Source organism: Agelaius tricolor, unplaced genomic scaffold (assembly GCF_023055355.1).
Source record: "Agelaius tricolor isolate 1412-34295 unplaced genomic scaffold, bAgeTri1.0.p SCAF_7, whole genome shotgun sequence".
Lineage (NCBI taxonomy): Eukaryota > Metazoa > Chordata > Aves > Passeriformes > Icteridae > Agelaius > Agelaius tricolor.
In genome coordinates this window covers 18,195,942-18,208,663 of record NW_027269267.1, presented here as the reverse complement: position 1 = coordinate 18,208,663, position 12,722 = coordinate 18,195,942, and the positions used below count along the sequence as shown (strand labels likewise).

Sequence of the window (12,722 nt, the reverse complement as noted above, 5' to 3'; positions counted from 1 at the left end):
AGAAACTTCCTTTTTTTCTCTTAAAATGCTTCAAGCTGTCATTGAATAGAAGTAACTTACATGGACTGCAACACATGGAAGAGTAAAGTTAGTCAAGTATAGAGGTGTTAACACTTGTAGTCTTACTGTCATGGAAAATAAAATACTGGTGTCTCCATTGTTCTTGCTGTTTGTTTTGTTTCTAAAGTAAAATCCTGAGTGCAGCTGTTGCTCTGGACATTTTACTGAAGGTGATTGAACCAATAATATATAGTGCCATTCATTACCAGTCATTGGCACCTGTCAGACACCATAAGCTCTGCCTCCCTGATTAACTTGCACCCCTGCTCATCTCCCAGCATTGCCCTGTGAAGGGAGCAGCCTGGAGCCGGAGCACGCAGCTGAGGCACTGCAGATCTGGCACCAGAAAATCATGGACCAAAGCTGGGTCCTCGTGCTCTTTTGTTTCTTGTATTTTTAGTCATGCTTATGAGTCAGCTGTCTCCCTCATTTAGACCACAATTGTATTTGCCTTGTATACCTTACAATGAAAGGCTGCCTCTGACTTTCCTCCTCAATAAATGAATTTGTTTGGTCAGACAAAAAGCAGCAGCTTCCTTGTACTGTCTGGCAGAGAAGCAGCTCGTGGTGTGTTGTGATACAAGAATTTCTAGTACAAGCTGCTTATGTCACACACATCAGATTAAGGAAATTCCTGCATCTGTGAAAGTTAAAAAGCTTGGGTGTTTGTTTAAACAATCCACCCTCCTAATAGCTACATGCCACCTACCCCCAGTGCTGTGGAACTTGATTTCACTGACAAGAGCCACAGAGCAGTGGTCCACGGGCTTTTTTCTTTTCTTATTTTCCTTTGCTCAATGACCATAATTGGTAGAGCAAGAAAGGCTCTGGCAGAATGTTCCTTCCCTTGATCATGTTTGTAGCTTCTTTTGAGGCTGATTATTGTTATCTTGTTTCATTTATGGTTCATCTTGCAATTGCTGTTACACACAGCTGCAGCAGTACAGTCTTAAGTTAGCTAAACTGTGTTGTAGCTACTTCCCTTCCCTTCCCTAGCGCTCCTTACTTAAATTGACAATTTGAAAATGAAAGAATACTGAGAGGAGGAGGGAACTACCCTATGACATGGTTTTAAACCCATCCATTTTTTGGTTTCTGCCTTATTTGGCACGCTTCCTTATCCCCACCACAAAAGAAGTAGCCTTGTCATGTGAACTGACTAATGCGACATCAGCACCCAACATCACAGTCACCCCTGGAACCTGCTTCCGGCATGGGCGTTCACACTCACCCTACAGCACCAAGGGCTTTTCTGCTCAGCTCATACCCTGGTTTATGTAGGAGAAGGATTGGTACCATAAAAGGAAGTCTTTTGAGGAGGAGGTCAAACTAATGTGAAATTGGCATTCCAAAAAGAGGATGTGGGGAAAAAAAATCATATGTTTTGAAAAAGTATATGCAGCTCAGTAGTATGGAGTAGAATGGCAGTTCTTTGTGTGCTCCTCGTGACATAATGAAAGCTCTTCACTTGCTACTCAAGTTTCCTTTCAACAATTATATGAGCATGCCCTACCTTTTACCTACTAGTGTTCATTTGAATGCTTATCCAAATTGAGTTGTGTTAGTTTGATGTGGTTTAAAATATCTCATGCATGACTCTCTTAATTGCACAAGAATATTAAAAACAAGCAATAACTTTATTTATGCATGTGGTACCACAAGTATGTGAAGACTGACTCATAAGTACAAGTGGAGTCAGCTGTCGTGGTTGAAATGATTGCCAGTTGTGGATATCTGCCTTCTCTTATGTGTGCACTATATCCATGACAAGGATGGATGTTTGAGGTTGAAATTCCTCCCTGTCTGTGACACCTTATACTCCTTAACATGAGCATAAATTAAAGTCAGCGATGCTTTCCCTTACCACACTGCCCAAAGATGCAGTAGCTGATTGTGAGTATCTGTTGGCTGTTCCTGCTGTTACAGATGGCAGAAATCAAGGGCAGTTATCAGCTGAGGCAGCCAGTTCCACTTGTCATGAGTCAACCCTGAGCTTCACTACAAAATTTCTGCTTTTTGTTTTCATAGCTTTTTTTGATGAAAATCTGTTTATGCTGACTGTAGCTGCAGGGTAGAAAGTATTTTATTTTCCTGGAGGTGTGGTCAAGTTTTTTTCTATGATCTATTGTAAATATAATCTGAAGAAACTAATTATTTTTAAATTTCCTATTAGCCCAGCAGAAGAGCTATATTTTGGATCCAAAGAAACTGGAGAGAAAAAATGTTTGATAGTTCTCACAAATGTCACTAAGAATGTAGTGGCTTTTAAAGTAAGTGTTTTATGTGTGGTCTGGTTTGATAACTGTGTAACTTTCTTGTTTTCTGTCAGCTGGAAGAATACTGTTAAATCAGTTTTACAGACAAAATTTTTTATTGTGTAGTGATGTTTGAGGCAGATCAAAGATCTTCTGGCTGAATTTATGCCTAAAATGTACCACCTCAAAGGGGGTTATTAGTATTATAAATCTTTGGAGCACTGACTGAAAAAGAGCTAAAGTAATGGTTAGTTTTTTAGTGAGAGTAATACTTTTTGAAAAAGAAAGTCTTGAGCATTGAGAAGTCATCTTTTTAGAATTTTTTTTTAAATACTGGCTGGAAACAAGTTAGTAATACTTCAAAATGATGCAGATCCACCTGCAAATGTCACCATCAAAGGAATTAGTAGTTATATTTGCTTCAGAATGATGGAGTTTACTTGCATCTTTGTGGATTTTTCCCATGCTTTGCATTCTCTGCACATTAAAATATCTTAAAGTTTTCATATTTTCATACTTATTATAACATGTTCTTGTCTGGTTTTAAATATGTATGCAAAAGAAAAATAGGAAATGAAAGAAAACAAAGGATAAATGCAATTGGCAGGGAGGAAAAAGGAATATGCAAGAGTCCTATTATACCTACAAAAAATGTATTTTAGAGATTTGTCCTAATAGTCAAGCTTTTGGGGATTTAGTTATTACAAAATGAGAGAAGTTATGAAGCAATCATAGTTTCTGCATGCATTTACTGTATCCTTCATATTTCTTGTTTATAGGTGAGAACAACTGCACCAGAAAAATACAGGGTTAAACCCAGTAACAGCAGCTGTGAACCTGGCACATCATTAGATATAATAGTTTCTCTTCATGGTGGTAAGTAAAACTGTAAAATAGATCTTGTAAGAAATCTGGGCAAGTAGCATTAGACATGCTCTAGACACTGATGGCTGTGTGTGCTTGCTGGTGTGTGGGACTGACTGATGCCCATGTCTGCTTGACTCTTGTATGAGAATGGTACCATTTGTTAGAAAAACATGGATGTCAGAAAGGATTTGAGTAACTGCCTGTACTGATTTACTGCTCCACTCAGGCATAAGCAGCTGTTGTCTGCAACCCATTTTGTTTCTTGTCTTAAAAAACAAAAAGTCTGACTGGCGCTTGTCTCACTAGTTCATTATTACAGTGGGAATTTATCTACAGTAAATCAGTTTCCTAAATTATTGCAAGGACAGGTGAATTTGCTGGAGAATATGTTCTTTACAAAATTTTGGATTGTCTTTGAGCTATTAAGATGAAACTAGTTCTGTTAAAATGAACATATACAATTTTGGGAAAACTGTAATTAGAGTTATTGAGCTTTAGAGAATGATTTCCTAGTTTTTATTTCTAATAAGTCCTGCAATAAGCAAGTTATCATTTTATGGCACTTTTGTGCAAAATACTTCTATCCTCTTTGCAATATTGTTGTTTTATCTAAGCACACTGTTGTTTCTGGTTTTGTTTTTGTTTTTCTTGAGGGCAGGTTTTGCAGCTTCTTTGCAGGATCGTTTCCTTATAATGGCAGCAGAAATGGACCAGTCTTCTGGAGCAGGTGTGCCAGAACTGACTCAGTTTTGGAAAGAAGTCCCTAGGACCAAAGTGATGGAACATAGGTAAGTGTATGGTTTTCTGGTAACAGGGGTTTGAGGGCTTTTAAGCTTTTATTATTTAGCTGATTTATAGCACTTGTGTAATTATAATCAATGAAGGTTTCTCTAAATTCACGTGTGTGGTTACTGACCAAAATACATTACTGAGACTTTTGCTCTGTTTTAACTGATTAGATGTGGGTTTAATGTATAAAATGGTATTCTGAATGTGCTCTTCTTTTTTCCTTGTTATTTTCATGCTGATTAAAAGTTAAGTGGAAAAAATATGAATGCATGTGACAATACACATGAACAATAGGTTTTTTAATAAGAATGTGTTGTTTTAGTTTTCTAAAAAGAAACAGTCAAGGAAAGCAGACATAGTAAACGCAAAACTATTTTCTCGACAGTATTAAAAATATTCCCTTTCTACTAGGGAAAATCAGAATTTTGTAGAAAATTTCTGTAAAACCTATCACATGTTCATATGTGTATTTTTGATATTTAGTGGTGAAAAAAGTCATCTAGAAAAATTGCTAGAAAAATACATTTCCCTGTAGACTTTTTAAAATGCACCTGTTGCTCTTCTCTCTCATCCAGTCACATTGGGTGGTATCACTGAACATATCTAGGAAAAGTTCCCTGCAGTTTTGACTGATTTTTTGCCTTAGATTGTTCCTGGAGTTTTTCTGTGGGTTTGTGGGGCTGGTTTTTATGGAGCTGGCTTTACCCCCTCATGGCCAAAACTACCATGGAAAAGTATTTTGTGAGTCTTGGTGCCTAAATCTTGTTCTGTGTTTGCTTCACGTGCTTATCCCTTACTTCCCTTTTGATTAAAATCTACATCATGTGAGTAGCCTTGAGCTTCCTTGCATAAGTGGTGCAATTTATTTGTTTTTTTTTTTTTAAGACAGACCCTGAAACAATGGAGAGAGGTCATTTGATTACAAGCATGCTGTGTACATTACTTGCTCACAAATACAAACCTGACCTTTATTTTTTGGTAAAGCTAGACTTACTGTAGTGTAATTATAATTATTGTCTCTTAAATTTAAAAGTGCAGGGACTTTATCCTCTTAAGATGGATTGTTTACTCCTAATTATACAATGTTGCATTAAATTTGTGATTTTTTGGTCTGTGTTCTTGTTTCCTTTTTACAGGCTCAGGTGTCATGTCATAGAAAGTAGTAAGCCCTCTTCTCTGACATTAAAAGACAATGCATTTAATATTCCAGCAAAAACTAATGAAGATTTACATATACAGGTAAGAGCATATTCCTTTGTGCTGAATATTCAGAAAAATTATAGAATATGACAGAGATAAAAAGAATTTTTAATGAACCTTTGTGGTATTTTGTGAATTATACTATTTGAATGTCTCAGCAATTGAAGGTAACTACATCAGTTATAGTGATTTAATTTTCTTTAATGATAATGGTTTAATAATCATTACATTTTCAATGCAGTTTGCTTATTCTTCTTGTGTATATAAAGATCTGGCATATTAATGAGCATCAGTAGTATCTTTTGCCTCTGAGTATAAAGATGTCACCTGCTTCATGCAGGCCTTATTGGCTATCCATAACTTAAGATTTGAAGCTCCTTTAGTGGGAGAGATTCCTGAAGTGTGTAGTGATAGAAAAGGTATTGCTGAGAGACCACTGAGAGAAGGCCTTTTCTTTTTTTTTCTTTTCTTTTCTTTTCTTTTCTTTTCTTTTCTTTTCTTTTCTTTTCTTTTCTTTTCTTTTCTTTTCTTTTCTTTTCTTTTCTTTTTTCTTTCTCTTCTCTTCTCTTCTCTTTTCTTCTCTTTTCTTCTCTTTTCTTTTTTCCTTTCCTTTCCTTTCCTTTCCTTTCCTTTCCTTTCCTTTCCTTTCCTTTCCTTTCCTTTCCTTTCCTTTCCTTTCCTTTCCTTTTTCTTTTTCTTTTTCTTTTTCTTTTTCTTTTTCTTTTTCTTTATTGCCAGAATAGCTCAAAATTGCCAAGTGCTTTCAAGTGCAGTAATTCTGACTTAATGAAACTGTTCTATTTTCAGCTAACTCATTTACTGCAGATTAATAAAAGACTTGAGGAGCAGATGAATCGCTGCCTCTGGTTCCAGCAGCTGTCAGTTGTTTTATCACTGCTATCAGTTACTGTTGCTGCCTTCTGCTTCTACCTGGCCTATGCCCAGAGAAGCTAAAAAGAATTGCTGTGCCCTGGATGTGCTGCTGCCTGTCATGGCTCTTTGGAGTCAAAAAGATTGCAGTGCTGCACTTGGATTCTGGAACTGCCAAAATTGAGGTTTGTGAGCCTACAGCAATGAACAAGGAACAGTTTACTGGGGAAAAAAAAGATAGAAGAAATGAATGACCAGCAAACAAAATTACTGAAATTATTGTCTAAGTTGACACTTACAATAGGGCATGAGGAAGATGTTAAAGCTAGGACCCATTTTTGCTGTACAACTCAATAAAAACTACTGAATGGAAGGAGGAAACCAATTACAATGTTATTTAAGACTGTTCTCCTTTTTTTTTCTTCTATTCAACTACTTTAAATACAATATTTTATTTCTTTTTATCATATTCATTCTTACATTCTGAATCACTCCCGTAGAAGATGCAAGCAGTCAACTTAGTGTATTCCAAGGTTAATCTGTTCATCCAGGAAAATTTACAGAAATTATGTAGTACAGATGGACTTTTTTATATAGTCAGTGTATGTACATACACATAAAGGAAGATATTTGTTGTTAGTAATTATTTTGACAATTCAGACTCGTTGCTCTTATTGGTTAAATTCCTTATTTTTGTGCTTCTTCGAAATGAAAAGTTATTGTAAACATTTCTTGCCAAGTAACATACGCACAAGACAAGACACTATTCTCTTTTTTTTTTTTGGAAAGAACTTCTATTCAAATTACAGAAGGAGTGTGGGAGCTGACTTCTTTACTGTGATGGCCTGTTATTGGTTCATAAAAAGGCTATTAAATAGTCAGTGTAAGGACTTACTCTGAGCTGTGCAATATGGTTAAATTGCATATGAAATTATGAAAAAAGCAAGTCAAATCAGGAAGATTAAATACACTTGAAGGCAAGATAAAAGTATTATATCTGCCATTTCACAGAAATTGTTGTGGAAATGGTGCATGAAGCTAGAAAGCACTTTGCTAACAAGGATTCTTTGTACTCATTGCTGTAAATATGTACATTAAAACGATGAAAACTTAAAAGGAGACTGATGGTATCTTTCATACTTTTAAAATTTTCACTCTTAGGAGATTTAATAGAATTATGTTACTTGAATTAATTTTTGCTACAGATTGGCTTTGTAACAGATTTATTGGTTTTGTCTGCTGACTTCAATAGATGAGAAGTGATTGTTAAGGAAAAATAAAGGTCATACTCTGCTTCTTTTTGCTTACAGTGTGTTGGTGATGTAGGATTATTTCTAGAAAATAGAAAAGGGCAGTTTAAAATAATAAACAGATTAACTAATAAAGCAAGCAATATGATTACTAAAAAAATGCCATGTACAAAGCAAGGCTGCATAAATGTTTGGTGCACAGTCTTCTGTCCTCTCTTAATTTATACAATGGTTTACCACATCTCCTTTTTCTTAATTTTTCACTAATCTAATTTCTGCCTATATTGTTTCTCAGTATTTTGTATTCCTAATGATTTGAAAATTAATATTGTTAACTGCTTATAATGAAGCTGTTATTGGGTTCTTTTTTTATGTGCATGCAACTCAAATGCTTTGCTTACAGAGAAATGGGTTGTTGTCTTAGTGAGAAAAGTAACAAAGTAATTTGTAACCTTAAGATAACAATAACCATGCTATTAAAATGCCAATTCCTTAATTTGGGTGGATTGAATAGCACTTTACTGTAAAATTGCCAGAAATATATTCTTAGAGTCTTTGCCAATATGAATATTTTAATGTTTTGGTGCTTTCATATATTTTCAGTATTTTATTACTTATTTTATTATTGGTATTTTCTTTGTATGAATCAGATGAACATCTTTTCTATTTTAATATATTTTAGAAAAATACAGTTAAAAAATAAATATGAGGAAATACATAGTCTTGAATGTTTAGTCTTTTAAAAATAGCTGCATCTCCTGATGTTTTTGCTTTCTTGTTAGTCTTCAGATACTTCATGTGGGAGGGGTGAATATGGTGATGAGCCATAGTCTGTTGGGAACAGAAGTTGTGGTGGTGCCTGTCAGACAAATGTGAAATAGGTGACAATGGCTTCTCAAACAGAATGCCTGACATAATCTCGTGGACATGATACTGGCATGTCAGGGGTACCATGGCACAAGGGATGCAAGTCCACACAAAGTGACTGTAGGGGTTTTTAACTGGACATGGACAATAGTCAATTTGCGTTTTTCTTCTTTGAGGACATCATTCTTTCATTCATCACAGAGTATTTTCCCAGTATTTTCAAAGCTTTCAAAGTTGTTAGTAGTTTCAGATTTTGTGTGGCAGTCCTTGGAAAGGGGTCTCACTGTGGAAGGTTTTGTGCTTAGCACATACTGAAGTTACAGAGTAACATGATTTGATACCTAAAATCAAGAGAAGAAACAAAACCAATTTTTTTTCATACTATGGGAAACTCAGTTAATAAAACTGGGGCATTTTAGAACTTAGAGAATTCACAAAATAGGATTTGATTACATGAACTATCAAGATCTAAGATTTAGTTTTCCTTTCTCTCATCGTAGATTTGTAGTTAATTTAGGCTTTTATAGACAATTAAGAGACAACAAAGTTTGTAATCCTAAAAATTAGCAATTTTTGCTCCAAAAGAACCCATACTCTTTTTCCTAGCAAGGAATTTTGGTACCCTCTTCTGAGCTTCATTGTTCTACTTTCCTATGTAAAAGATCAGACATTTTGTAAAAGAAAAAAACAACAATGTGGGAATGAGGGGCAGCAGGAGTAGGGATTTTAAATTACCTTTATATTTCATCAGTGATTCCCTGCTAATTTGAGAGAGAGAGAGAATAATTTGTCTCTGTTTTTTGCCTTCAAAATCTCAGTTCATCCCTATTTCCAGAGGCTGTTAATTTATATGGGGGTTTTTGACCGTACGGGGTTTTATGGGAGAGGATTTTAAGTCTATGCAGTGTCTTGGTGGTCCTGTGTGTTGCACTGGCAGCATGAGGATGTAAATGCTGTTCTGTTGGTAAGCTCAGTGTCAGTTTGCTCATGTTCTATGGCTTTGTTGTGGAAGTGGGCATTCAATCAGGATAACAGCATTCTGCAAAGCCCATCACAGGTGGCTGTGAGAATTCACCAGTCTGGGTCTGCTATAGCCCCCTGGGGTGTTGTGGCCCAGACATGAAGGGCCACAGACTGTACATAGACAGTATGTGTATTGATTTAGGAAGAGCTAATCACTTCTAATCAGCCAGGAAGAGCAGGTTGTGTCCTCATTTCTGAGGCTAAATAAGACATTTCAGTCAGTTTCTGCAGTGCATGTCTTATTTTCCCTGGAAGATGGCTCACTGAGGAATTACTAGCCTGGTGTTGTGCAGTTGCTACATTTCCATTATGTTTGTGCTAGCACAGGTATGTGATGGTAAGTATGATTCCAATTAGGCTTTTCAGTATCCCTGTTTCCTTGGCACATTTCAGCATCAGCAGCTTCTGGCTCTGTGCCTCCTGCAGCTGATGAGAAACAACCTCCCTCTTTCAGTTTTCTCAATAGTTTCAGTGCCACTTTTCAATTGGAACCTTTTAGTTCAATTGGCACTATTCTTGTTTTTGACACTTCTATAGTGTTTGCACACAGTAATACAATATACATGGAATGCAGAGACATAGCTCAAAACATAAAGCACAGAAAATCCATCTCTCTGGAGCATGGCAGGGGTGAGTTTTCCTTCTTTGTGGAAGAACAGACTGAAGTTCCATGAGCTGGCCTCTTCTGGGCCTGATGCAGGCAGCTTCCAGGGAGATCTGAGCAATTACTGCTTTGCTACTTCTGAGCAGAAGCACTGAAATTCCCAAGTTATATGAGCAAAAAGTAAGCAGCAGGACAGACTTTTTGCTGGTAGGTATCTCATCTCCTGGCTTTCTTTATTCCCAAGAGTGGTGCACCAGCCTATCTGTTTGTCATGTTCTAAGTCACTTCTGTTTTCCTAAACACTGAAGGAAGCACAGTGTGCTCAATTATTGCTGTATGATTGCAGCTGATAGCACTTGTTGGGTTTAGATTGCATTAGGCAATTCCTTCTGATATTAATAATGAGTCCTTATACAAAGCCCTCTAAAGGGGAAAAAAAACCCAGCTGTTTATCAGTTGTTGTCCCTTTGTTGTCTTCACCATAGCCTGAGTAGCAGCAGCCCACCCAAAGGACTGTTACACTCTTTCTCATACCAGTTCAGGGTCTCTTGATCTGTTAGTAATTTTTATTGAGTTCTAATTCTCTTAATATTAGTTGTGCTATGCTGTATTGGAGTTGTTTGAAATGCTGGAAAACCTGAATATGAAACAAGAGTCTGTAACTTTTGGCTATTTATCTTTCATTTTCTTTAGGAAGCAATAGCATGTACTCATTATTTTACTGTCACTTGGTGGTTTTACACAAAGTATTTTTGAAGGTTTTCCTTTCTCTTAAAAATACTTTTTTAGAATGGTGGTTCATTATGTATTTCACTCTTCTTGATTATTCCATAAGGTAGGCCAGCACCTGATGGTGATTCAGCTTGCAAGAAGCAGTGATTTCTTTGAAAGTATTCAAGGATTTAATTTTTTTTCATTTTTGCAAAAACTCAGAACTTCCTTCTGAATTTACACAAATTTACTCAACCAAGGAGCGAAAATCTTGGCATGTGGGAACTTCCCAGAAGGAACAGATTGTTGGATATGTACTTTCTGTTACAGACCCAGCTACAAATAACAGCATTCATCTACTCATTGTTCCAGTACATGTCTGTAGATACTGAGAAGGAGCCACACAATAAACTTGCATTGCTGCTCAGTGAGAAAATTGACCCCACAGGTCAATATTACCCAGGAGTCTGGAGCACAAACTGGAAAAATGCTATGTAAGGATATGGTCTTCCCCCAACAGGCTGTTTAAGGGGTCTCTCTAGAGTAAGTGCCCCCTAATTAGGCCTCAGGAGAGGGATCAAAAACAATCTTGACAGGTTCTAACTCACTGTTTTCCTTAAGTTTTCAAAGAAATGCAAGACAAGAGACCAAAGTACAAGTCTCCACTATCAGTTCCACCATAACCACAATCCCATTTTGTGTTTATGATGAAATCTAAATTAAAATATCCTCTGGGCAACCATGATATAATCTAACAAATGCTCTGTGGCATTTAATTTTTCAAAGTTGCAACTTTCTTATATTTCCTCAGCCCTGTGTCTGTTAAAGTCATTGCCAGTTTTATTTTTGACAGCTTGGAGCTATATCTGAAGACTTCTTCTTTAAGTTGCAGGAAAAATGACAAAAATAAGGAACACCATTTGAATAAACATAGATTACAATAGTAGTGTGAAAAAGAAGTATTAATAGAATATCTTTAACTATTTTTTTGTCTAGAATGCTACAAGTGATAAATTGCTAAATGGAAAAGTGAGTCTGGGCAAACACCACAGATGCTTCATTAATCTGGTGCAACTAAAACTTACAGATTGATGCTTGACCTCCTGGCATCTGAATTACTATAATTTCCATGCCCTGCAGTATATTTTCCTGTACCCAAGTAGCATTTATCATATTTTCTTGTTTTCTTACAATTTTGTTTGGAATTTAAACTTGCAGCTGATGATGATGATTCACAAAAATATTTTTTAGAGCATTCTAAACTGCATTAGTGAATTCTAAAGTAAGTAGAATTTTCTTCTTGAGTTCATGGTTTAACAGGCTTTCTTCTGCAAAGAGGATGTATAAACATGGCTCCTGAGTGCAGTCTGGGATTAGGTGGGACACCTCAGAACAGCAGTGCTCATTCATGCTAATCTGTTGCAAATTTTAACTACAATTTTAACTTGTAGTTAATTTAACTACAATCCTGAATTTTAACTACAATCCTGAACAAACACATGTTGGTGTATATATAATCCCAGATACTGCTGGGCAGTTCCAGCAGGCATTGTGATTGACATGATGTGTCCTACACTCACACTGGATGTGTGTTGAAGTTAAGAATAGGTGTTAAATCACATGTTCCTAGCCCATAATGAAAGCAGGCTCCAGTATTCCTATGCTGGGTGTCCCATACTGGTATATAGAGGAGGAATATGAGGAACTGGTACAGCCACTCTGTTCTCAAAGAGAGCCTTCACTTACTCCAACAAGTTCCCAAACTGAGGAGAAACTGAAAAAGCACCAGAGAAAGAAACTACTTCATTTCACTTCTTTGCCTAAGTGCATCTGGTGAAAAACTTGAAGAATTACATGATAAATAAAAGCTGAAATAGCCAAGGCATTGCCTTCTCTAAACTGCACATTGAAAATACACAGTAGACAAGTTGATTTTATGGTTTGCCCATTTTCAGTGAGATTTACCTTCCATTAACATTTCACTTCAGAAAAATATCTGAAGTTCCTTAGTCACATAGATGCCATCTCAGAGCAAAAGTGTAAGTAGAGCATATCACATTATGATCAAATCACAAGGTAACTCATGTGAAAAGTTGTATAAATGTACTTTAATGTTTTGCTTGACCACTTCTCACTGGGGCAGGGGGGAGCCTGCAGAGAGGTGGTACCAATCTAAGAGTTCTGTGTGGGCCACAGGGGCTCCTGGGCTGCAGAAAGGGACAGGCA

The 12,722-nt window shown here is 36.5% G+C and overlaps 1 protein-coding gene across 2 annotated transcripts in view; it reads left to right on the top strand.

Annotated features, from left to right (window-relative positions):
* Positions 1-8,009, top strand: part of MOSPD2 (motile sperm domain containing 2) — a 33,228-nt gene extending 25,219 nt beyond the window's left edge. For both annotated transcript variants that reach the window (XM_071430486.1, XM_071430487.1), the window contains exons 11-15: positions 2,234-2,330; positions 3,095-3,191; positions 3,841-3,970; positions 5,108-5,210; positions 5,979-8,009. In XM_071430486.1, the coding sequence (XP_071286587.1) occupies positions 2,234-2,330; positions 3,095-3,191; positions 3,841-3,970; positions 5,108-5,210; positions 5,979-6,125 (574 nt within the window). In that variant the 3' untranslated portion in view covers positions 6,126-8,009. The remainder of the gene's footprint in view (positions 1-2,233; positions 2,331-3,094; positions 3,192-3,840; positions 3,971-5,107; positions 5,211-5,978) is intronic.
* The last annotated feature ends 4,713 nt before the right edge of the window (positions 8,010-12,722 follow it).